This window comes from Benincasa hispida, chromosome 8, assembly GCF_009727055.1.
Source record: "Benincasa hispida cultivar B227 chromosome 8, ASM972705v1, whole genome shotgun sequence".
Lineage (NCBI taxonomy): Eukaryota > Viridiplantae > Streptophyta > Magnoliopsida > Cucurbitales > Cucurbitaceae > Benincasa > Benincasa hispida.
Window position 1 is genome coordinate 56226946 of NC_052356.1, and position 24968 is coordinate 56251913.

Genomic DNA, 24968 nt, shown 5'->3' on the forward strand with positions numbered 1-24968 from the left:
AGACTGCCTCGCCTTCTTTTGGATTAGGCAAATGAAGTTTTCTTTAACACATGAATTGAGCTTTCCATTGTGATAAAACTCATAAAAAATGGCCTTAAGATTGTCTTTTAGTAAATTCCAGAATCTTATATAAATTCTATGGTAAAGCCATCCGGACCTGGTGCTTTGTTTCTTCCCAAACGTCTTTATTGCTTCCTTAATTTCTACTAGGTTAAATCTGGATACCAGCTGACCATTTTGTTCGGTAGAGACCCTTGTCCATTCCAAATTCTGAGGGAGTGATCGAGAGGCCGGGCATTTTGAGTAAAGACAGCCATAGAATCCCAAGATTAAAGCTTCTACTTCTCTGAAGGACTTTGTTGGATCTCCTTGATCATTAATCAACTCGGTAATTAAACTTCTTCTTTTTTTGGCTGCAAGGAACCGATGGAAGAAAGCTGTATTCTCATCCCCCAATTGTAGCCATTTCAGCTTGCTTTTTTGTATAAGATCTCTTTCCTCTGTTTGATAAAGAGATATTAAGTCTGCTTTTAAGGAGATTCTTATATCTTCCTCTATTGAGAAACCCTCTTGACTTTCCACAATCGTATCTCTTCTTCTTATTTCTTCCCGTGGTGCATCTTCATTAGCTTTCTGTCGTTTTACTTCTTCTGCTAACCATCTTTTTAGGGCCTGCTTCAGGCTTCTTAATCTAGCTGAGAAAACAAAACCAACCCACCCTTGTTGACTTTCTACATTTAAAGATCTTTCAATTATTCTACAACAATCCTTGTTAAGTAACCAACTATTACAAAGTCTAAATGGAGAAGGTCCCCATTTGAAAGCTCCAGCTTCAACAAGAGTGGAAAGTGGTCGGAAATTGGCCAAACTTGTCTTGATACTCTCGAGTTCTCAAAGAAATCATCCCATTTGTTTGAGATAAAGAATCTGTCTATAAGCGATCTTGATACTAATTCACCTTCTCGTGACCAAGTGTATCTTCCATTTGACATTGGAATTTCAAGTAAGTTTGAATTTCTAATGAAGTTGTTAAAATGTCTGATTTCTCTTGTTGTTCTCCCCAATGGATATCTTTCTTGTCTTCTTCGAATGTAGTTAAAATCTCCATCGAGACACCAAGAATCTTCACATTTTTCAGCTAGGGATGATAGTTCAGACCACAATCTCTCTTTCTATGTAGTTGTTTGGACCATAAACATTTGTTATCCAACACACTTTCTTGCAAATGGTATGGTATTTTATTGTTAACGAGAATTCTGCCTTAACAATCTCAGAGACTGATAACTTGCTTTCATCCCACAGTGTCAGAATGCCTCCTGATCTACCTTGCGATTCCACAAAAGCCCAACACATTTCCTTTGAGCTCCATAAGCTTTTTATGGATGGAAGGTCGAAACTATCCTTTTTCGATTCTTGAAGCAAAACAATGTTCGGATTTACTTTGTTCAGGATCTCTTTATAACCAACCTTTTTGTTTTATCACCAAGACCCCTAATATTCCATGAGATGATCTTCATTTGAGACTCTTATATCAAAATTTTCTGTAGGAGCGACAAAGTTCCAGTCCTGATTAAGCCAAGATAATGTCACAGATTCCCAAGAAGGAGTTGAGCTATTGAGGTAAGTTAGAAAAGGTTTGGGGGGGGGGGGCTGGAATAGAGACTTTTAATGCTTCTGTCTCCTGATCTTCATCACTGTGAAACAGAAGATTCAAATCCATGTCGGCTCCAACTAGATCTTCATCATCCTTGTGGTTGAAATCATGTTCCTCATTTTCTAAATCTTCACTGCTAACACTGACGATTGAAGCTTCATCAAAACCTTGTGAGAGTCTTCTTGGATTGAGAGACTCAATGGAGGAGCCTTGCACGAAAGGAAAAGTTGGGTTTGAATTTTTGAGAAGTTGAGGAGTAGATGAAGATTGTTTAGAAGTAAGTTTAACTAACCTTTCCATCTTGGCATATGGAATTTGAATCCTGGCACAACAATCCTCAAGAAGATCTGAGTTTGCGATTAAGGACCATGATTTAAAGGAGGACCTTCGTCTTCTTGCAAAGTGCTTGGGGAAGGGTTTGAAGAGGCGCGTACACTGCCTAGAGATTGAGGCTGATTCGTCTTCAAATTCTTTCAGAGGCTTTTGAGTTGTCGGGGAACTAAATTGGTCTGCAATGTAAAGCTGAATGCTAGAGGGCTGACTGGCTAATTTCTCCAAATGATTAACTGCGTCATTAATGTCTTGTGTTGAAGTGTTAATAATTAATTTGGACTTTTCACTGACCAAAGAGGGAGAGGGGGGCCGATTAGAATATGAATTGCCCGTTTTTTCCTCTCTCTTTAAAGCAGGTGACTCTTCAGCTTCCTCTGAGTGTCATGCGCCTCCCACATGAGGGTGATGCTTCGTATTCCGTGTTTCTTCAAAAGAGAACCGTTCAACTGCCGAAGGGGAATTCACTCCAACACAAAGTGGTTGATCTGACTTCTGCAGCCTCCTCTGGGAGGACTCTTCATCTTCCTGAGAGAATTGTGCACCAACTATTGAAGACGGACTTTTCATCTTCCTATGTGACTGTTGTGGAACTTTTTTCAGAAAAGCATAGGGATTCCTTGAGAATTCTGGTTTAGACTGCTTGGATTCAAGAAATGACCATTCATCTTTCAATTCATTGACTGTGATTCCTTCGTCCTTCATTACTTGATTTAATCGGACTAAATCAATCTGATTTGAAAATTTATGTACAAATAACTCATCTTTAACTCTTGCGGGAGGGTCTAAACATTCTATAACTCCAAAATTCAAAAAGATACTTCCTCTAGTCTCATCTTTTATTTCAGTCGTTACTAGCATGAAACCACACAAATTTCTAGCAACCTGAATTCTTGCCTCAGCACAATTGGTAAGATTGAGAGTGTCTAATGCAATATTCTCAAGCCCTCCAAAGTAGGCTCCAATAGTTTCAACGATGCTTCTGTTCCAATAGTCTAAAGGTAGATTTTTTATTGAGATCCACCCCCCAAAACCTTTCATAACCAAAGGCCTACCATGCTTATTTTTGTTCCATTTTTCAAAAAGTAAATGGTAGGGACCGATTGATTTCCATTTACCTAGTTCTTCGATCAACTTTTCAAGGGTTCCTTGATCGACTTTGATAATGGCTTTATCTACAAATAAAGGATTAATAATGACATCCGATTGAAGGGCTTGTTTCATCACTTTTGAAATCTCCTTCCAATCATTGAATACAAATAACCTCGAGATGATCCATAAGTTGTTGAAATCTTCCTTGAGCACTTCGGAGTTCTTTTGGACCCAAAAGGCCTTCTTGCTTGTTTAAATGAGGACGGAGCTGAGGGCTGCTTCTGTTTGTTGTCACTCTTGGTTGATGAATCTGGGGTATTGCACTTGAGATCTCCTTTTCCTTTTACCACATCCGCAAAACTTGTTCCATTTTTGACCTGAGAATTTGGCACTAATGTAGCTATGGTGGGATAAGCAGGGGCTGTTGGAATCTTCTTTGATAGCAGACGTGAATCCTCACTTTTTTTTAAGAAACTTTTAATCATACTGATGAAAGAATGCCAACCTTGTTGCTTAGGACCTTCTAGGACATGAATAAAAAACCGACCTCCGGTTGATGGCCACACAACAAATCTCAAAACCCAATCAGAAAAATCCCTGAACTTGGATAACCTTGTGACTCCATCGCAACCTCTGTCGTTGCTGAGAAAATAAAGTTTACTCGAATTTGCTAATAGCTTGGATGCTTGCTCCACAAATCATCTCAGTTGTGCCCTTGAGAGGGACAGCACCCTACAAGCTTCCATGTCCTGAATGTAGTACTGATTATACTTGGTCCAAATACAAAAGGAGTATCCATTCACGTTACAACTTTCTATTTCCATAAGGTAGTATCTTGAGTAGTATAACTCTGATGAAAGGAATGATGGTAGGGAAGAGAGAAAGTTGCCGGAGGATGATCGGAAAGGAAAGGAGGGAAGAGAGGAGAGAGGAGAGAACAGAGAGAACTGACCTCATTCCAAAAAGCTTTCCTTTCATTTGCAATGATCACTTGGTGGTTAGAAGCACGTTTGTCTGAATTACTTCTCCATCCAGTCTACACTTTCTTCTTGGAAAAAATTAAAATTTGACGAAGGGGTTAATTGCTTATCAAAATTCTGTGCTTCGGGAGTTTCGTTTGTGGAGTGCATTATATGGCCATCTTTGGGAGGTAGGAAAAATATCCAAGTTCCAGTTGGTGTTGATAAACAAGGATGGCAAGTGTTTAGGTCAATGATCTGTGATAGTAAAAGTTTATGTACTCCTTTAGGTTCTACTCAATTAGTCTCTTGGAAAATAGTTGTTGAAGTCGTCTTTGATCCAAGTGTCAATAAGAAGTCATATTCTCTTTTGTCAAAGTCTTATGCTGAGGTTCTTCGGTTGGCGTCTAAACCTCGTATTTTGAAAATTTCAGATTGTATCGAGGGTAAAAAAGATACTTTTGTTCAGTCTTCTTACTGGATAAGGAAAGAAACAGAGATGGACATCAATTTTGATTCTTGTTTGCTTGTGACTCACTTGATGGCACATTATTCATGGTTGGAAGTTAGAAATCTCTTGAGGAGTATTTTTCGTCTTCTGCCTTGATAAACCCTTCTACAACTTCTATGTATACTATTGAAATCACCACCAATGCACCAAGGTACAGTGTGCACTTCCAATATTAATACCAGAGGTTTGATTCAAATCAAGTTTCAATAGAGCTTTATCAGCCATGAACGGGTTGATTACCACTCTAGATTGGAGATGCTCCTCCAAGGCAGTCTTCACAACGGACCATGAATGGTGAGCAAACAGTCTAGAGACCACAAATAAGGAGTTCAAATTCAGGTTCAACATTTCAGATTCCATTTTTACCCAGAAGGATGAAGGACTAACTTGGGGATGCTTAAAATTTGAAACACCTTGTTTAAGTACTGCTGCATAAGAACTTTTTTTTGTCCAAAACAGCAGTTGATGCAGCAAGATTTCGATTACCCAACTTTTCAGATTGATCAGTGGAGGCTAGGGGTCTATTGATATTGAAACTAACCATTTCTTTAAACTCTTGCCAGCCAGAGTTGCCATCTCCATAAGGAATGTGAATGTTCTTCCTTCCACCTGTTGAAGGCCAGACCGCACACTCCACAAACCACCTGTCATTGATACGAAACTTTGAAAGACAGATTACGCTTTGATCTACTCTTTCTTTAAGTTAAAAGAACTCAAAAGTCGGACTGCTTAATAACCTTTTCAAGCTGAAGTCGAGCCACTTTGCATTGTCATTGAGAAGAATACTTTCTGGCCTCTTTTCAAATCCTCCACAAAGAAGCCATTGCCAACTTGCCACATACAGAAAAAATGATCCCTAATAGTACAACTTTTCACCTTCATAGCTCCTATGCCTATTCAGCTTACAACTAAAAGTGGCTTAAGGGATTGGCAAACCTAAATGGCCGGAGAAGTTTCAGAAGAAGCGAGGAAGGAGGCTAGGAGGGATGGGGGAGGGGGAGTTCCAAGAATTTCAGATATAAAATTATTTCCAACTTCGATAGCAGAATTGATCAATGACCATGGAATCCCAACTAGATCCTACCGAGAAATTGAAGATCTTATTTTGGGGTTTTATTCCTCTCTTTATTCCAAATGTGAAGGGATTCGATCAATACCATACAACCTTGAATGGCCAAGAGTAACAAGAAACCAAAATGAGCAGCTTGTGGCAAGATTCACCCTTACAGAAATCAGAGAGGCAGTGAATGAGTTGGAAAGGAACAAGGCCCCTGGTCTGGATGGCTTTACACCAGAATTTGTTCTTAAATTTTGGAATCAACTAGAGGATAACTTCTCTAGGCTGTTCGACGAATTTTACTGCGACGGAAAGTTAAACTCGTGTTAAAGAGAATTTCATATGTCTCATTCAAAAGAAGGAAGATACGGTTTTGGTAAAAGACTTTAGGCCCTTGTGTATAAAATAATTGCAAAACTGCTAGCTGAAAGACTCAAAGGGATCATGCCAAGCACTGTAGCTCCAACTTAAAGTGCGTTCATAGAGGAGAGGCAAATTCTTGACCCTATTCTCATAGCCAATGAAGCTGTAGAAGGCTATAGATCTAAAAGGAAAAAAGGATGGATTCTAAAGCTGGACTTAGAAAAAGAATTTGATAGAGTGGATTGGGACTTCCTCGAGAAGGTGCTTCATGGAAAAAACTTTGATATTAAATGGATCTCTTGGATAATGGGATGCATCTTCAATCAAAAGTTCTCCACTTTCATAAATGGAAGACCAAGAGGAAGAATTAAAGCTACTAGAGGAGTTAGGCAAGGAGATCCTTTTAGCAAGAAGTTTTGGCATACTCGTGAGACTTGTTGGAAAATACATGGCAAGCCTCCACAGTGTTTTAAAAAGCCCACTCGGGCGCGCGCCGAGGCCTAAGGCGCAGGTCTGGCGCCTCGCCTTGGAAAAGCGAGGCTCACAAAATAAGGCACGCCTTAGGCACATGTTTTTTGTGAAGCCCCAAGGATCAAAGCCTTGTGCCTTGGGGCTTTTCAATTATTTTTAAAAAATAGTAATAATTAGGGATTTTCCTTCTTTATTAACTAAAAGGATCAAGTTTACCAAACCTAAATGCAAAATTTCTTGTATTTTGGGTCCCTTTTTTTCCATATTTCAACTTCAATTATACTCTCTTTTTAATGTAATATTTTTATATATAGTGTGCCTCACAAAAAAAAAGCCCGCGCTTTTTCATGCGTCTTGCGCCTAGGCTCCAGAGGGCCATTGCACCTTAAGGCGCCTTGGGCATTTAAAAACACTGAGCCTCCAGGATGGAAACCAAAGGCCGAACGTACTCTCCATACTATGGTTGAAAATTCACAAGAACATCAGGTCAAATCAACTGCATCTCAGTTCACTTCAGAACAAGTAGAACAAATCCTAAAATTATTCAATCCTAACACTTCTCCATCACTTTCGTTTGCACAAAATGGTAAATTACATTACGTGTCTTCCTTCTCTCAACAACAAAATCTTACCTGGATGATAGATTCAGAGACACTGATCATATGACTAGTTCGTCTAGCCTTTTTTTCTTCTTATAAACCTTGTGCAGGAAATAAAAACGTGAGAATGGCCGATGGTTCTTATTCTACCATAGCTGGTGTTGGTAACATTTCAATATCATTGTCTTTGGTCTTATCTAATGTCTTGCATATTCCCAAGTTGACTTATAGTCTTATATCTATAAGAAAAATCAGAAAAGACCTAGCATGCCCTTCCAATTTTTCATCTTCACTCTGTAAATTTCAGGACCTAGCCTTGGGGAAGATGATTGGCAGTGCTAGGGAAAGTGGTGGTCTCTATTTTCTGGATGAGGAGTCCAACTCAAATAAAGAAGCTCAAAGAAGTTCATGCCTCCAAACAATGTTTGTTTGTAGTAATGATGAAATTTATTTATGGCTTTAGACTAGGTCATCCAAATTTCTTTTATTTAAAAAGATTGTTTCCAAACTTATTTCGTAATAAAGAACCGTCACTTTTCCAATGCGAAATTTGTGCATGTGCAAAACATCATTGAAGCTCATATACTCCACATCCATATCAAGCATCTAGGCCATTTACATTAATTCACTCTGATATATGGGGCCCTTCACGAGTTAGAACATGTCATGATAAAAGATGGTTTATAACTTTCATAGATAACCATACTAGAGTTTGTTGGGTTTATTTGCTAAAGGGGAAATTGGAGGTAGAGAGCATTTTCAAACAGTTTTACCATATGGTTTACACTTAGTTTAATACTAAAATTCAAATTCTTCGTAGTGATAACGGTAGAGAATATTTTGCTCAAGTTCTTGGAAGTTTTTTATGGAGAACGGGATAATCCAATAGAGTTCTTGCAATGATACACCACAACATAATGGTAGGGCTGAAAGGAAAAATAGACACTTGTTAGAAGTAGCTAGAACTCTCATATTTTTATGAATATACCTAAATATCTTTGAGGTGAAGCTGTGTTACACTCCACATATTTGGTTAATAAAATACCATCTAGAGTTTTAATTTTTAAAACTCCGATTCAAGTTCTCCAAAAAAGAGTTTCCAAAAACCAAAATTAATAAATTCAATGGATCTAAAAATATTTGGATGCACAATTTTTATTAAAAATGCTGATAAGGGTACTAGTAAATTAGATCCAAAAGCAAGAAAATGAGTTTTTGTAGGTATTGCTCCAAACCAAAAAGGATACAAATGTTATGATCCTACAACTAGGAAATTTTTTGTTTCTATGGATGTACAACTTTTTGAAAAACAACATTTTTTTTCCAATTCAGATTCAGGGGGAGAATACACAAAATCAAATTTGGAAATGAAAACACTCAGAATAATCTAGAATCCATAGAAATACTAAGTTTACCACCCATACCACCACAAGATCTAGAAGTTATTGCCAAAACTCCTAATAGTTCTTCAGGAAAGAATACTCTAGAATTCCTTAGTTGTGGAAAAGATGATTTCGTTGAGGTAGTATAAGATATAAATTCGAATTTAAAACATGGAAGTCAGAATCTAGGAGTAAGTCCTGAGTCACAAATAAATTGTAAAGATACTCCATCCAAAACTCTCGAATTTGACTTAGAAAATGTGCATACTCAAAATTTTTCTAAAAAAAAAAAAACAGCATCATTATTCTGAAAACAGATCACGCTTGGAGTCAATGAAACTCTTTGGGCAAGCATATGAGAGAAGGATAAGCCATCAAGAACCTGAAATTGTCACTCCCCGGATCTGTCAAGAGTCGGAACCAAGATCAGAAAATCCAATAGGTGAAACTTCCATCTCAGATCTTGACATTTCTATAGCCTTACGGAAAGGGAAACGCTCATGTGCCAAATATCCCATGTTAAATCATGTGTCACACTCAAAACTGTCCAAATCTTTTGCTTTCTTTACTTCTAATGTCACAAACATTCAAATTCCCAATAGTATTGTTAAAAGGAAATTAGGGTTTATTCCTAATTATTTTATTTTCCATTATTATTTTTTTTGGTATTTTTCCATTTATGTATTTTCCTTTATTGGTTTATTGGTGTCTATTTATTCATCTAGTAGAAGGTTGATTATGTACTCTGAATTGCTCTGAATTATTCAATAATGTACAAATTTAACATGGTATTAGAGCTCTAGGGTTTTGTATTATTGAACTCTAGTCGCCGCCGCTCTAATCTTTGCTGTATTATTGAACTCTAGTTTCCATGATTGATTAGAATTAGGATTAGTTTCCTTGGTTTATTTGGATTAGGATTAGTTTCTTTGACTAATTAATATTAGGATTAGTTTCTTTTATTAATTAGGATTAGGATTAGTTTGCTTTCCAATTCTCTATAAATAGAGAGATTGTCTTCTTATATTGACAACTTTCGATTCATAATAAAAACTTTGATTTTATATTGGAGATTCCTCTTCTTTCATCTCCTAGGCTACATCAAAATTTGAAGGATTCATGGGACCATCTATCAATGGGGAGATTTTTTATTTTTATCCATTCTCCATAAGAGGGCACCATCTGAATCTTGTAATAGGCTTTAATGCTCCAAGGCTCAAATTTCACCTTAAATGATCCAACCCTATACCAATCACATATGTTGCTTAAAATTAACCATTGTTCCCTATTTTCGACTGCCAAGATGGCCTTGTTGGGTTGTAGTGGGCTAATGGAGCCAAAATCCGACCCTTTTGTAAAGCGCTAAGTATTTATGCCAATTTTCGTGTAAGTTTTTTCGATAGATGATGATGGATTTTTCTGGGTAGAAAGCTGCAAGTTCATTCGAATCTGATTGTGAAGAAGGTTGTTGCTGATGGGGATTTTTGGCTGATCACTAGTCTTTGTTGTTGTCTGATGGGGATTTTTGGCTGATCACTAGTCTTTGGCAGAACATGGAGAGCTTCTTTGTTGGAGGTAGCTGATGATACATAGCTGGGTTTCTGTTTGTTGTTGGACTGTGTTTGGTTGGTGCACTGAGAAGAGGGAGGAAACTATTCCACCCAACTTTGTTGTTGCCTCCTGGTAAGATAATTTTATTTAACCCTCTATTTACACCAAGCTTGACTATCTTGGCAAAAAGGGCCTTCCGGTTAGATATTTTTTCCACCCATAGATCATACTCCATTAGTCTAGACTTAATGAAGAATTTTGGTTCAATGGTGCTTCAACCAACGAAGAAAAAGTGTTGTGGAGCCATGTGAGGGATTCTCAGTGAAGGATTTCTCCCTAGAAGCTTCAGTGATCTTGATGCCAATAGATGTCTCAATGGTAAAAGTTTGGGGGAGGGGGTGAAGATGTCGAGCCGTCTCTCCGAGCATCTGATTAGTTGGTTGGAGAACTACCGAGGTTGGCAGTGAGAAGGGAAAGGAAAGGGGAGAGAGGAGAGAGGAGAGAAGGGAGAGCCATCTTTTTTTTGAAAGACAATATCCCCCAGCTATTTGAGAGAGTTGGTTCTCTCCAAATTCAGAAACCAAACAGTACTAATGAAAAGCATAAAAGAAACATAAGGCAAGGATAAACCCCATATAACTCTACAGCCAAAAAGCTCCCTCACAATGTACAACGTGCGCCCACTCTGAAAAATAACCATGTGAAATTCTTTCTTGCCCCTTCTTTGGTATGTCTTGCTTATGGAAAGCCTAACGGACTATTGGTGTTGTGAGAATTTTCAAGCTATTGGGGCATATTTTTGTAGTCTTGTTAGCATAGCAGCTGATACTTTCAATATGATCTTTTGCTCGATGGCTCAAATTCAAGTCCAACATAATGTTTGTGGTTTAATGCCAGCAACAATTGAAATTAAGAATAAAATCATAGGAAATATTTATCTTCATTTTGTTGACATTGAAGTTTTAGACACTCCAAATATAGTTTATGACACTTTATTTGTGAGTGATTTTCTCAATCCAGTTGATCTTTTTTTATTTAAAGCAAGTTATGGAAGATGAAGATATAATCCTATTAAGTCCTGAAGCAGACTTTTTTGAATCTTTTCAAAATTTTCCATTATATATATTTAGACACATGCGCACACACACAATCTTAATAGCCAACCATTGCTTGCCATCTTTTCTGTTTGTTTGTTTTTTCGTTTTTGGGTGTAGTGGGGTATAGCCCCTGTTGGAGGAAAATTAGGGATGGGGTTGCACACGCAATCATACGTTAGACATGGCTTAAGCTGTGCGTTTACGCCCATGCGTCAGAGGTCATGCGTTGGAATGAAAATGCATTAATCTAGTATGCAATGACCACGCATTCCTATCACAAGTTTTCTTACGCTCGCGCCATGTATAACGCAAACGCAAGTTTCTCGGGGAATCCAAGGTCGAACACAGGGACTTGTCACTCAATAATGCTTGTGAAGCAATGCATTTGAGGCGAAGAATAAAAATAAAAAGAAGTTTAATTGATTTACACACTACTCCTACTCCTATCTAAACAGATTGAGCAATAGAAGACTTGCGATGAGAATAGGTAGATACACAACAACCATCAACGCATAGTAATATTTATTATCTTAAATCGCTCGAGTAATCCCAGCTCGTCACACTAATGCATCGCACACCTCTCGGTGATCAGCCGCATGACTATATCTCTATAGTGCATGGTTGCGTCGAACATAAGATTGTGCCTATCTCTAGGAACAATGCATACTTTGCTTTAGTACGTTCCATCTCTTACCTTCTCAGGCAGTTAGACGCGACTATTTAACTTATAGACAAGCAATGCAACAACCCATAGACAAGTGTTGCTACAGCCTTTCACCAAGCAAAGAGGATTAATTCACTATACTCGCACAATGCACACCTCTCGGTAGGTTGCTACATGCGTCCTATCTCTAGGCTACACGATTAAATATGCGATCACCTTTGATAAATAAACGATGAAGGTAAATGTTGATAAAGATAAAGATGATGAAGAAGATGGCATTGAAGGAATCAAGAGATGCATTGATTACATAATGTCTTAATATCTTAAGCTAAAATGTAATACAATACAGAGGTTAGAAGAGAAATGGACTCTGCGTCAAGGCTGCCGGTGGTGCCATGGATGAATGGTGGAGATGTCTCTCTCGAGCTCTATCTTCGGTGAAAGCTCCGGTCGTCACTCGGTCTGGTTTGTGGAGGTGAAGAATTCTCACTGAAAATCTTGCTCAAGCTTTTATCTGTGATCGCAAACCTTTGCCTTGAGGCAGAAGTTCGGATGCTTTGAAATGAAGGTCGAAGGGGCTATTTATAGGGTTTAAACGCCGATAGCTATCATGATTGCGTTATGTCTCACTGCTGCCTTTGTCGCGGTATGGGCAATGTCACATTGTCTTATCTTGTTGATACTCCCAAGGTATGAATCCGAGCTTGATTCAGCTAAAGTATCAACGCATTCTACCCATCTTGCGATCATCCTTCTATTATGGTTGTCACACCGTGGCCGCAATTTCCAATTGATTACCGCATTCGTTCGATCACCGCAACTTCCATGCGATGGACGCATTCGATCACCGCAACTTCCATGCGATGGACGCATGCGATCACCGCATGCATTCGTCTATGCGATAGCTCGGTTTTCAGCGCATGCGTTTGTCTTTGTGGTCACCTAGCTTCAGTGCATGCGTTTGTCTGCGATTGCTTATTTCTAACGCATGTGTTTGATTCCTGCGATAGCTACAAAAATAGACACTTTGGCACGGAGTAATGCATAATATTGGGGTCAGTGAGGATTTAGGTGCTAATCGACGCAAAACTCAATTCTTCACAAATTCTAAGTATTATCACCGCATTTCCTACTTATTAGCCCTCATAATTCTAAATAAAAGGCTTATAATAACTGACATTTCTGCCAGTTATCAGCCTCCTTTTCTTTAAAAAAAAATATCTAATGAAAGTTTAGTTTCTCATTAAGAACAATATGAATTCCAATCAGCCCCTCTGTTGATTCAATATTGAAGTTGAGAAATGATACTGTTGATTTGTGAATTTTGGGGTTCTGGCCTTTACCATTTTAATTTTAGCTGCAGAGCACCTTAAGAACATTCTGAAATTTATATGGTAGAGACTTGAGGGTAGAAACGGGAAGCAATATAGAAATTAACCAGCCAATCTTTGGTGAGTACGTTATGTGTTGACTGATTTGTGTAATATATGCAGCTGAAACAGGAGTAACAGAAAGTAAGCAATGTATATATTCAATCAACCAGAGATTTAAGCACTTTTCTGATTGGTTATTGAATATTATGGCTACTGGTGACTTGGATGCTTTCTTTCCTGCTGCCACTCGTGAATATGCTCCAATTGTGGATGAAATGTGGAAAGATTCTGCACTTCAGGAAACATACAGGAGAAGAGATGAATTGCACAGCCTTCCTGATGTTACAAAATATTTTCTTGATCGGGTATGCATCTTTTTTCAAAAATTATATTGTAACTTTTCAATTATGCACCAACACCTTGACAGTTCTTTTCCCCATTCTGAAGGGAGAAAACAGGATGGAAAACTGCTCTGTATCCTTGTAATATTCACGATAACCACCATAAAACTAATTGCTTGACACACAGTGAACAAATCTTTAAATACAGGCAAAAGTAATGAGATTGTATTACGTCAAGTGCAGGATACTAGATTTCTGCATTAAATTACAAGAAATCCTTGTTCTATAATCAATAATAGTCGACTACTTTCTACTATCGAATTCTATAAACTGCTCTTGGTGGAGGATGGAAATTCTCACATTCCTTGCTTTGTTGTTATCACCATAGTTTATTGGATTATGTGAATTGTGGTTTATCACAATGAGTATTGTCTAAAGGTGACTCTCGAACTTTATTTCCACCCTCCCCCAACCTTCAAAAGTATATAATTATAATTTGTGGGTATCCAATTCATTATCTTCAATGGATGTTTCTGCAGGTGATAGAGATATCAAGCAATGAATACGAGCCTTCTGATAAGGATATTTTGTATGCTGAAGGAGTCGGTCAAAGCAATGGCCTCGCTTTTATGGAGTTCTATTTTGATGATAGGAGCCCCATGTCTGAATTATATGGTGAAAATCTAGAACTGCCCCCTCCATTAACGAAGTAAAAAAGTTTCTTTTTCCCCTGGTGTTCTTTTCTTCACTCATTTTTCTTTTTCTCACATTTATGTTTCTTTTTTCTTGCCACAGATATCAACTAATTCAAATAAATTCCAAAGGACTGGTTGATGGTTGCAAATGGTTAGATATGTTTGAAGACGTGAGGGCCATGATATTTTGTGTTTCCTTGAGTGACTATGACCAGATGTGGTGCCATAGTAATGGTCCTCTGCAGAATAAAATGCTGGCTAGTAGAAACTTGTTTGAGCATTTGGTGAGGCATCCTTGTTTTGGGAATACTCCTTTCCTGCTGCTGTTAAACAAGTATGATGCGTTTGAGGAAAAGATAAATCAGGTTCCATTGTCGACTTGTGAGTGGTTCCAGGACTTCTGCCCTGTAAAACCACACAACAATAATCAGACATTGGCACAACAAGCATACTATTACATTGCAGTGAAATTCAAGGAGCTATATTTCTCCATTAGTGGCCAAAAGTTGTTTGTTTGGCACACACGAGCTCGAGAACGTGCTTCAGTGGATGATGCATTTAGATATATTCGAGAGGTTCTCAAATGGGAAGAAGAGAAAGACGATAATATGTACAATATCATTGGAGACGAATCATTTTATAGCACTGAAATAAGTTCCTCACCAGGCATGAATCCAGTTACTTGAGACAGCTGGGCAGTTGTGGTTCTTCTGCAAGGTGGAACGAGCAGTGGAATTGGTTTAGTTCTCAATTGAAAACTTTATGATAGGGTTTTCCAATTTTCACTTTTGGTTTGAATTCTAAATGAATATCATGGTTTATAGATTGAGGAAAAATGGGAATGTCTTTGATACGGCAGGTTTTTTTTTTTTGGGTGGATTTTGGGATGATTTGTTGTCTGTATAGCAAGCGTACCTTGTTTAAATTAAGCAATAAAAAGCAAGCTCTTATTGATTGATTATGTACCAGGTACTAAATTATGAGAAACCAAGTCAAGCTTCAGCTGCTAGGGTTATTGTTATCTCCTTTATTTCATTTTTATCTTTATCATCATATCCATGCTGAATGATAGACTTAACTTTAAGGTTTAAATAATTAAATTGAAATTACAGTCTCGGGGATATGAGAAAACGAAATAACTTCAAATGAGCTCCAGATGTCCCAGATTGCTACGGACTAATATGAGATCTCGCTGACAGAGCAGAATTTTCCTTTTAACAAATGAATTCATTCAAACAGTCGGATTCAATACCAATTTGACAGCAATTGACTATTTTAGCCAATTGAAGACTTTCAAGGGTGGCTCGAACTTCCGCAAAAGGGGTATCAAATACAATGTCAAAAAAGTGAGCGGACACAGAAATCATGGCCCCAGAATGGTCCGAATAACGATGCTTAAGCCAATTAATTGCAAAGCCAACCCATTTTAAAGGCCAAAATGGAAAATGACATGGCTTTGAAAAAATACCAAGTAATCTTCTCTGATGTCATGGACAAGTGAAGTTACACATGTCTTTTTCTCCTCTTTCGTTCACACGATTTTCTTCACCTCCTCAGCATGATTTCGTTTTCCAATGGGTTTTCTTTCTTCTCTGGCATAGCTCTGACTAATGATGTGCAGCCAACGGTTGAATCTCGACTCTATTCTTTGAAGCTAGATTTCGTACTTTGAATGATTTGGGAAACTTGGAGAAGATTAGAGATTATGGGCATTTCAGAGTTAAGGAGTTGAAGCCATGGGTGTCGATTCCAATTCAAACAATGATGTGTGAGAGTGAGAGTGAGACCAAGAGAGAAAGTGATCTAACGGAGAGAAAGCGAGAGTGAGAGCGAGAGAAAGGGCAAGAATGAGACGGGTAAAGAGCGAGAGATATAGTGTAACGACCCAGATTTGTACGCATACAGGAAATTAAAATTAAATGTCAAATATTAAGCAGGACAAAATTTTATTTTAAGGGGTGGTAAATGTAATACCCTAGCCCTAATTTAGAAAGCATGAAAACAAATAAAATATATAATTAAGAATGAAAAATATATAAATTTAATAGGAAAATCGGGTGAAAATTTAGAATGGGTATTCATTATCCAAAAATAATGAATAAGGGAGTAGAATTAGGGAGGATTAATTAGAAGTTGGACGCTAGCTAACGGGCAGTAGATAACTTTTTGTTTGGCACTACTCATTGGAAGAATTGGAGGTGAATTAATTGCCCATATACTTTTAAAATTTGAAAGAGTTAAAAAGAAGAAGTGGAATTCACAAGCAGTGAAGGCAACCACGCGTGAAAACTACCGAGATTGGAGAGAAAATTGGAGAGAGCGAGAGTAAAGACGCGAATTCTCAGCGAGATCAGTGGGAGAGAGCAAGGTGCAGCAAGAGCGAGAGCAAGAGCAAGAGCGAGAGTGGGATGAGAATTGAGAGCGGAGAGCGAGAGCGAGACATGTGAAAGCGAGGAGAGAGGTCGCGAGAGCCAAAACCTGCGAGAAAGCTGGAGAGAGCGAGTATTCTGAGAATAAAAGAGCGAGATTTGGACAGAGCGTGGATTAATAGCGTATGAAATTTGGCCACGATCTTATAGATTATACATGGAGAACCCTAAAATTGAATACAAACAAATGTTGAAGACGTAAGGGCAAACGTTAGCCAAAATTAGGTGTCTTATTAAGAGAAATTCTTAAACCTAAGTAATTTTAAAGAAGCCATTTGTAGGATGAGTTATCACATTGAGAAGAGCCGAAAACCACTATAAATAGGACCCATTGCCGGAAGATTTAACCCATTCTCAAACAAATCTCAGTAACAAAGAATCGTGTGAAAGTAAGTATGAGTGAGGAAGTTCTGTGAGGTTAGAAGAGATAAAAGCTTGGTGAGGTGCTGCCCAAATTTCCTTCTAGTTTAAGAGGGAAAGCTCTATTGATCAAACCATAGGGAATAATAAGAAATAACTAGAATCGCAGTCAAGGTAGTTATCTCACCAGTGTTTCATGGTAGTGTACCTTTAATATGTTGCATAATTATGTGATTGTTATGTTGCATTACATGTTTAAAATATATTTGTCGACAAGATTAAATTTTATGTTGCATTACATGTTATGTTGCATTACATGCATTATGTTTGTTCATAAGATTAAATTTTAATTAGATAAAGGTTATGCTTCAAGGGCTAGCAGGGCATGTATGGTTGCACCCCTCTAGACCCAATTCTATGTCAAGATTATGCTAGGGACTAACAGGGTATGTATGGTTGCACCCCTCTAGACCCAATTCTATGTCAAGATTATTTTAGGGCTAGCAGGACATGTATGGTTGCACCCCTCTAGACCCAATTCTATGTCACGATTATGATAGGGACTAACAGGGTATGTATGGTTGCACCCCTCTAGTCCAATCTTACGTTTATGTTAATGGTTGATGTTGGATTCGACTCTGGCCCTACTGACTGCATAACCCACTAATCATCAGATGGGCTAGTTTCCGCCTAAGTCCTCATCTTCCTATCATGGCGGAGAAATTTACGTTAGAAGCATAACCGACCACCACATGTTATTATACGTTTTCGGTCCCAATCATATGTTTTCAGAACATATTGCATGTGATTGTACATTTGGTCACTACCCTATGTGAGAACTACTTACTGGGTATATTATATACTTATCCTATTTTTACAGACTTTGTAGGTAAGGACACAGCGTAGGTGGCAGAACTGGACGTCGCTCAAATTGCCAACCATCAAACTCACTATTATAGGCATATGCATTTTTGTATGACTACGCTAGTGTTTTATGGATTCTGGCTTTTTGTAAAATAACTTTTTATATAGTTTTCTACCTAATTAATAAAATCTTAGATATGTTCTTTTGAGATTTTTACCAAAACTCATCTCATAATAGAAAAGTCTAAGCATGCATATCGTAGCGGTCGGACCATAGTATGTAAAGATCCTGTCGTTACATATAGAGAGCGAGATAGAGCGAGAGATATAGAGAGCGAGATAGAGCGAGAGAGACAAAGAGAGCAAGAGATATATAGAGAGAGTGAGCGGGAGATATAGAGAGAAAGAGAGTGAGAGATATATATAGAGTAAGAGATATACAGAGAGCGAGAGAGAAGAGAGAGAGCTAGTGATATAAAGATAGAATGAAAGCGAGATACTTTCCACATGTGCATGAGTATATCTTGATAATTTCACCTGAATTTGACATTAACAAAGGGTCATTCAACATTTTCTTTTTTAAAATTTGGGTCATTTGACATTTTTTTATCCAATTTTGAGTCATCCGTACAAGAATCCTGAGTTAATTGGATATAAAAAAATTGTTGTTAATTTTTAGGACTATTTTGTAATATAAGAAAATGAACCAAAATATTTTTTAAAAAATAGCAAAATTTCACTGTCTATCTATCATAGACCGCAATAGACTACTGTTTGTATCTATCTGTGTCATGATGGACACAAATAGTACTTTATTGCGATCCATCGCAAATAGATTGTGATGTTTTGCTATTATTTGTAAATATTTTTAGCGTTTTTTCATTTAGAATATTTTCCCTAATTTTTATATAATTACATTGTTTTTCCCTTAAATGACATAAGCGATAATTGCTATAGCTGTAGGACGTGTCGTATTTTGCCTCTTAGTCCAAGCCCCATTGTTCAAATCCACACTTATGTACCTCTTTTTTCTTTTATTAGTTTGATACTATGTACATTCTACGTGTTGCATAAAGTTTAAAAAGAGAACTTAATTATAAAATTTTCATAGTATAACTTTAATTTATGGATAAGAGAATTTTATTCTTTGAATACATTACGAATAAACATTTATAAAATTTTGGATGTTTGGTGAAAAAAATAATAGGCCTTTTAATTAAGTTTAAAATTTATTATTAAAAATATATAAATTAAACAGGTTTAAAATAACATATAAACTAAAATATTTTGTACTATTTTTTTTTTAAAATGTGTGATAATCATCTTAGTAAAAAAAATATTTTTTGTTTTATGAGATGATTTGATTATTTTCATTATTTCAAACTTTAATATGAACAAAATAATGATATTTTTTATTTGAATGATTTGATTATCTTTTCAATTTTAAATTTTAATTTAAAATAAAAAGAAAAAAATTGAAAACTAAAAGATACCTATGGTAGTAAAATTGAAGGTGGGAAAAAAATTCGGATGATGTAATATGGGCATAGAGTTAAAATATATATATATATATATATATATATATATAAAACATTCAAGCAAAATAATTCAAAATTATTAAAATTAGTTAAAAAAAAAAAAGAATAAAAGGAAGATAAGATAGCGGAGGAAAAACTGAAGGTTTAATTTAGCCAATTTAGATTTCAAATACTAATTTGATTTTATTTTGAATTAGTTGATGTGATAAGACGAATCCTTTGAATTGGTTAATGTAGTAGTTGATAAATTTTTTTAATAAAAAATTAATGTGAAAGATTCAAAACTAAATCTAAAAGTAATTTTAAAATAATAAATAGAGGGCGTTAAAGAATGATTTAATCTTTATAATTAAAATAAAAATATTTCATATATCAATGGGCAAATTTTTTTATTATATCTTTCTCATTTTTATTTTTTTAAAATTTTAATTTAAACGAAATATTATTTTTTTAATCAAAATCCTAAAAACTGAAATCTCTCAAAAGATTATGAAAATAGAAAAAAAGTATAAAAGAATGTAGAAGATAATAAAAATTATTATTAACCCCTAAATTAATTGTACATTTACAAAAATTAAAAAGTGAAAAAAATTACAAAAAAATAAAAATAGTCAATCACTCTCTTCTATATCACTTTATTATGTCAACCTCTAAATTGTTTGAATTTTGTTGAACCTCAAAAGCAAGGTCTTCTTCATCCTCTTCAATATTTGAGAATCAGTAGATGAGTCTATATATATAGGTAAAAAAAACTATAAAAGCATATAAAAATACATTAAAGAACCCTATATGATTGAAAAGTGAACAAATTGAAAAAGAGGACATACATTAAAAGAGAGAGATGATATTTCATCTAGACGTAGAAAAAATATCTGAAACAGAACAATTAACTCTTCTGGATGATGGAAAAGAAACATTGAAAAAGATGTTATTATAAACTTTTTTTTTTTTTTTTTAAAAAACCTGAATGCTACAACAAAATTTCTTAAAAAAAAATAAAAAAATGAAAGCAGAAAAGTGGAGAGAGCAGGTTAACAAATTTTTAATTTTTCTTATAAAGAGAGGAGATACATAAGAAATGAGAGGTTGAATGAAGAGAGACCTGAAGCCAAAAAAGTAACTCTTCTCAATTATCTTCCATTCCTTTAACGTGAATTTGAGATTAAGGGATAAAATGTGACTTTTAAAAAAAATAGTTGCCTACTTTAAACGTGTATGCATAAAAATAGGGAGAATTTTTTTTTTTTTAATGATTTTATTATATAACTCTATGATCATCAACAAAAAGGGGCAAAAGGAGAAATAAAAAATTTCTCTCCCATAGCTCATTTTAGATTTTAGTTAGTACTAGTTGGAACTATATACGTTGCACATGTTTCATAACATTAAAAATAAAATGTATATGTATAAATTGAAATAAAAGTCTAATACTTGATAATCTTTTTTTTATATATATATTGTAAAAATATTAATCAAAACAAATTTAAATTAGTATGTTTTTCTCACTACAAGAATAACAGATACGATAGTTAACAGAAAAAGCTATAAGAGACATTTTATAGCCTTATTTGAAGGTCTTGACAGTATGTGATGGAACAAACACATGTACAGCGGAAGGAAAAACGGATTTAAAGTACTCTAATTAGGTTAATTTCTGAAAATAAGCATGCAAGTAAAATAAGTAAATAAGGATAGAAGAAATACAACCTTTGTAGACTTGAATCTTCTCCAAAATAGCTCCAATCTCCTCACGAACGGTTTGTGATAACTTGTAAAAATACAAGTTATTATATCTCTTTTATTTAAAGTAATAAGGCAAAGGTATGCAATTAGATAATTTGTATCAATAGATCTATACAAAAAGTAAAACATGCGATCACATACTTCTAACGCATAACATCTTTAAATTCTAGACTAATTTCACTACTTCTGTGCAGTATACCCTTCAGCAGTTTGATGATCGCATGATCACATGCCCATTAATGCGTTCAAAGAAAGAAGCAGCCTGAGAAGAAAATGAATACAATCGCATAAGCTACAAGCGATGAGGCATGACATGACATGGGCGGTGGCTGTCACATCGCAAGTTGCGTTGGTGGCTAACAGGAAAGCTGTGCTGAAGATTCAATGAACCACTGACACGTTGCAGTCGGCGCAATAGGATATGGAATTTAATGCGGCCCATTAACGCAATCATGAGCTTAAGAAAAGAAGTGCCCGCAAACACCTATAAATACCCATGCAAATGTGATGCAGAAAAAAGTTTGAGTTCTTAGTTCTAACTTTTTCAATAGACATCGTGACATATATCAGGGGATACATTGTGGGAGACGAGAAGAACACACTAAGAAGGGATTCTACTTGAAACCCCTATCATTCTTCCATAGAAACTCCTTGTGAGAGCTTAGGATTTTAGGGAAAGAAGAAGATAACACTGTTCGATTATCTAAGGTAGTAGCTGTAAAACAAGCCAGAGGAAGCAAGACATTGCAAACCACGGCTTGACTCTCTGACCCTTTCTCTTTGTGTATTTATATTGTATTTCTTGTATTGACAAATTTAGAATTGCAGTATGAATACATGTTTATCTTTTTCACCAATATCATGCATAGCTAAATCGGTTCATGGGTTAAGAAGGTTGTAGCTAACACGACTAAATAACTGAAGGAATCATGCGATTAACTTGTTTTATGCATGCTTATATATATTGCTTGAATTAATTGAGAAATTGTTCTAAGTAAAACTAATCTAAGTTTGAAAGAATTTTGATTGAGACCTCATAAAACGAGAAAAAAATGTTACTTAGAAATAAGTACATTCTTTGCATATTACACCTATCGCATGCATCTTAGAGATACGATAATGTGGCAAAAGACACTGAGAAGTGTTGGTTGTAACATTGAGTGTATAGCTTGATCGCATATTTTATCTAGTTGTTTAGAAAATGTTAGTAAAAATTCTTCTCAACCCTACTATCGCATAACTATTATCCAATTTACACTGCTTCATTTTAAACACAGTCCTCATCACATATTTAGGTTTAAGTTCGCTTATTCAACCACTCCTTTGAACATTTTAAACTCGCGCTAAGATCATATTTTCGGTTTCATTGCATACTTACAAGAACTCCATGCGTTCGACCCTGGACTCACCAGGAACTTAGGTCTTGCACTTGGGTTTGACTAAATAAAACTAAGCATTAAATCTCATAAGCATTATTATTTCATCGCATAAATAGAATGTATCAATTCGTAGACCACCACGGGAGTCTTCCCAACTATTCTCCGACCTTAGAACGGGATGGTGGGATACGATGAGTGACTAATTTGGAGAGAAAAAGGTTAAGCCTTAGAGAGAAAAATATTATGAGATTATCGTATAGTCTCATCAAATTCCACTATGGCGAAGAGTTCTTAAAATTCATTAAAGACTCCCTTTTAAAGACTATTACATGTAAAACATGCAGGTTTAAGTTTGAGGAGAATTTGACAATAAAAAATCCACTAACTCAAAGTAGGATTTAGTGGGATAAGTGTCTTTAAATGAAGACAACACTTAGTCAGGCAAAGTTGGCATTTCCTACCCACAAATGTTGGATCTTTCTACTAACTTGGCTAAAGTTTGACTCTCAAAATCCAAAGTCAACAAATTTGACTTTTTGACTTTTAAAAATCAAAAGTCAACAATTTGACTTCCATTGCATTTTTGACTTAGTCAACAATTTGACTTTTAATGCAATTTTGACAAATTTCATTTAATTTCAAAAATTAATTCTAATAAAAAATTTAAAATTAAATTAATATTAAATAATTAATTAAACAATTTAATTAATTTAATTTAATATTAAATCCATCCCTAATCCAAATCAATATAAATCACTATTCATAATCTTGATATTTAAATCTTATTTAAATATCTTCTATTTTTTTTTAACATTAGGTTAAATATATAGTATATATGTAACGACCCTAGTTTCTTACAACATTCTAGAATGCTACTTCATACATGCATAGACTCAATCGTACAATGTCTTTTAAATCACCAACTTAAAGAGCCAAAATTTTTATTTAATAATGCTCAAACGAGCAAGGATGGAAAAATATAATTAAATAATAATAAATAAATGAAGCAAAATAAAATAAAATAATTTACCAGTCGGGGTACCCCTAATTTCTACTAAAAAATGTTTAAAATTAAATAGTCAAATAATAAAATTGAGATATTTTGCATAATAGTGAAAGATGCCTAACTCCTAACTCAGATCTCAAAACATAATGCTATATGCGGAAGCAGTGAAACGTCCTAATGGCCAGGTCATGAATCTCTCTTGTCATGCACCAGTCTGTCATTACTCTTACCTGAAAAATAGGGAGAGAAAAGGGTGAGTATAAAAATATACTCAGTAAGTGGCCCACTACTGGGCCCACTCAGTGACCTATTAGTTTATCCATTGGACCAAAAATGCACAAAGGCGTCATGAACATAGGCATAGGCATAGGCATAAGAGGCGAACCCGAAGGCACACTTTCATAAGTAATGACACAAAAGTCACAACATAATTACAAGTGGTGATCCCAAAAAGAACACCATACATAAGCATAAGGCGTGGCCTGAAGGCTCACACATGCGATGTGCATGGCCCAATGGTACATTAGCAGTCACTAAAATCTCATATGGACATAAGCTCACAAACATCCAGTACATAATTAAACATAAGCATACAATCAAGGCCATGACTCAACATCAAACTTTAGCACCATTACCCTTACGTCAATCAACTATTTCACAGACTACTCATAACTCATACATCAGTACTTACTCATAACCCATACATCAGTACTTACTCATAACTCATACTCATATATCAGTACTTACTCATAACTCAAATATCAGGCCTTAACACATTATATCCATGCTTCAATCTTATCACATTATCCCTTTAATTCTTAAACCCAATTCATCACAATAAGAATACTTCAAATTCAACACATCAAACTCAGCACAAAACCCATAGTAGATTTCATCACAGTTTCACATATGATATAAAAATATTCCTCAGTAGGCCTAACAATATCCTAGGTCAACCAGCAGTAAACCACTTACCTCAAGATAACTCATTGTCCAAAACAAGACCCTACTCTGCTCGAGGACTTCCTTTACTGACACACGCTCCTGAAACCAATTGCAAAATCCATGGGTGAACGTTAGCTTAGGCCCAAGAATCCCCAAATGACAATGGGCTACCAACAAAACAAAGAAAACAACTTACCCCCAACAGACCGCTCGACCGGACTGTCGCGAATTGACCGCTACCAGTGCTGATGATAAATGGCGAACAGAGAACGACGCTGGAAGGGAAAAATCCGGCTAGACGGCATGGAAGAGAAGCAGGCCGCATCTGAGACTCGCGTGGATGGAGCGAAACGAAAACGGACGACGTGCGGTCTACGACAGAGAGGCGAAGGGACTCAGTTGACGGCGAGTGGCAGCGTCTGGAAGGCTCACAACGATTGAAGAAAATAAAATAAAAAGAAGATGGGGGGGGGGGGGGGGAGCTGGAGGAGGAAGAAGAAGAAAAGAAAAAGAAATTCTCTCTCTCTCTCTCTCTCTGTTTCTTTTTTTTTTCCTTACCACAACC

At 36.0% G+C, this 24968-nt stretch overlaps 1 protein-coding gene across 1 annotated transcript in view; it reads left to right on the forward strand.

Annotated features, from left to right (window-relative positions):
* The window catches only part of LOC120083082 (extra-large guanine nucleotide-binding protein 3-like), a 30698-nt gene extending 15598 nt beyond the window's left edge, over nt 1-15100 (forward strand). The window contains exons 6-8 of the mRNA XM_039038621.1: nt 13224-13468; nt 13984-14153; nt 14240-15100. Coding sequence (XP_038894549.1) covers nt 13224-13468; nt 13984-14153; nt 14240-14825 — 1001 coding nt within the window. The 3' untranslated portion in view covers nt 14826-15100. The remainder of the gene's footprint in view (nt 1-13223; nt 13469-13983; nt 14154-14239) is intronic.
* Nucleotides 15101-24968: the final 9868 nt, after the last annotated feature.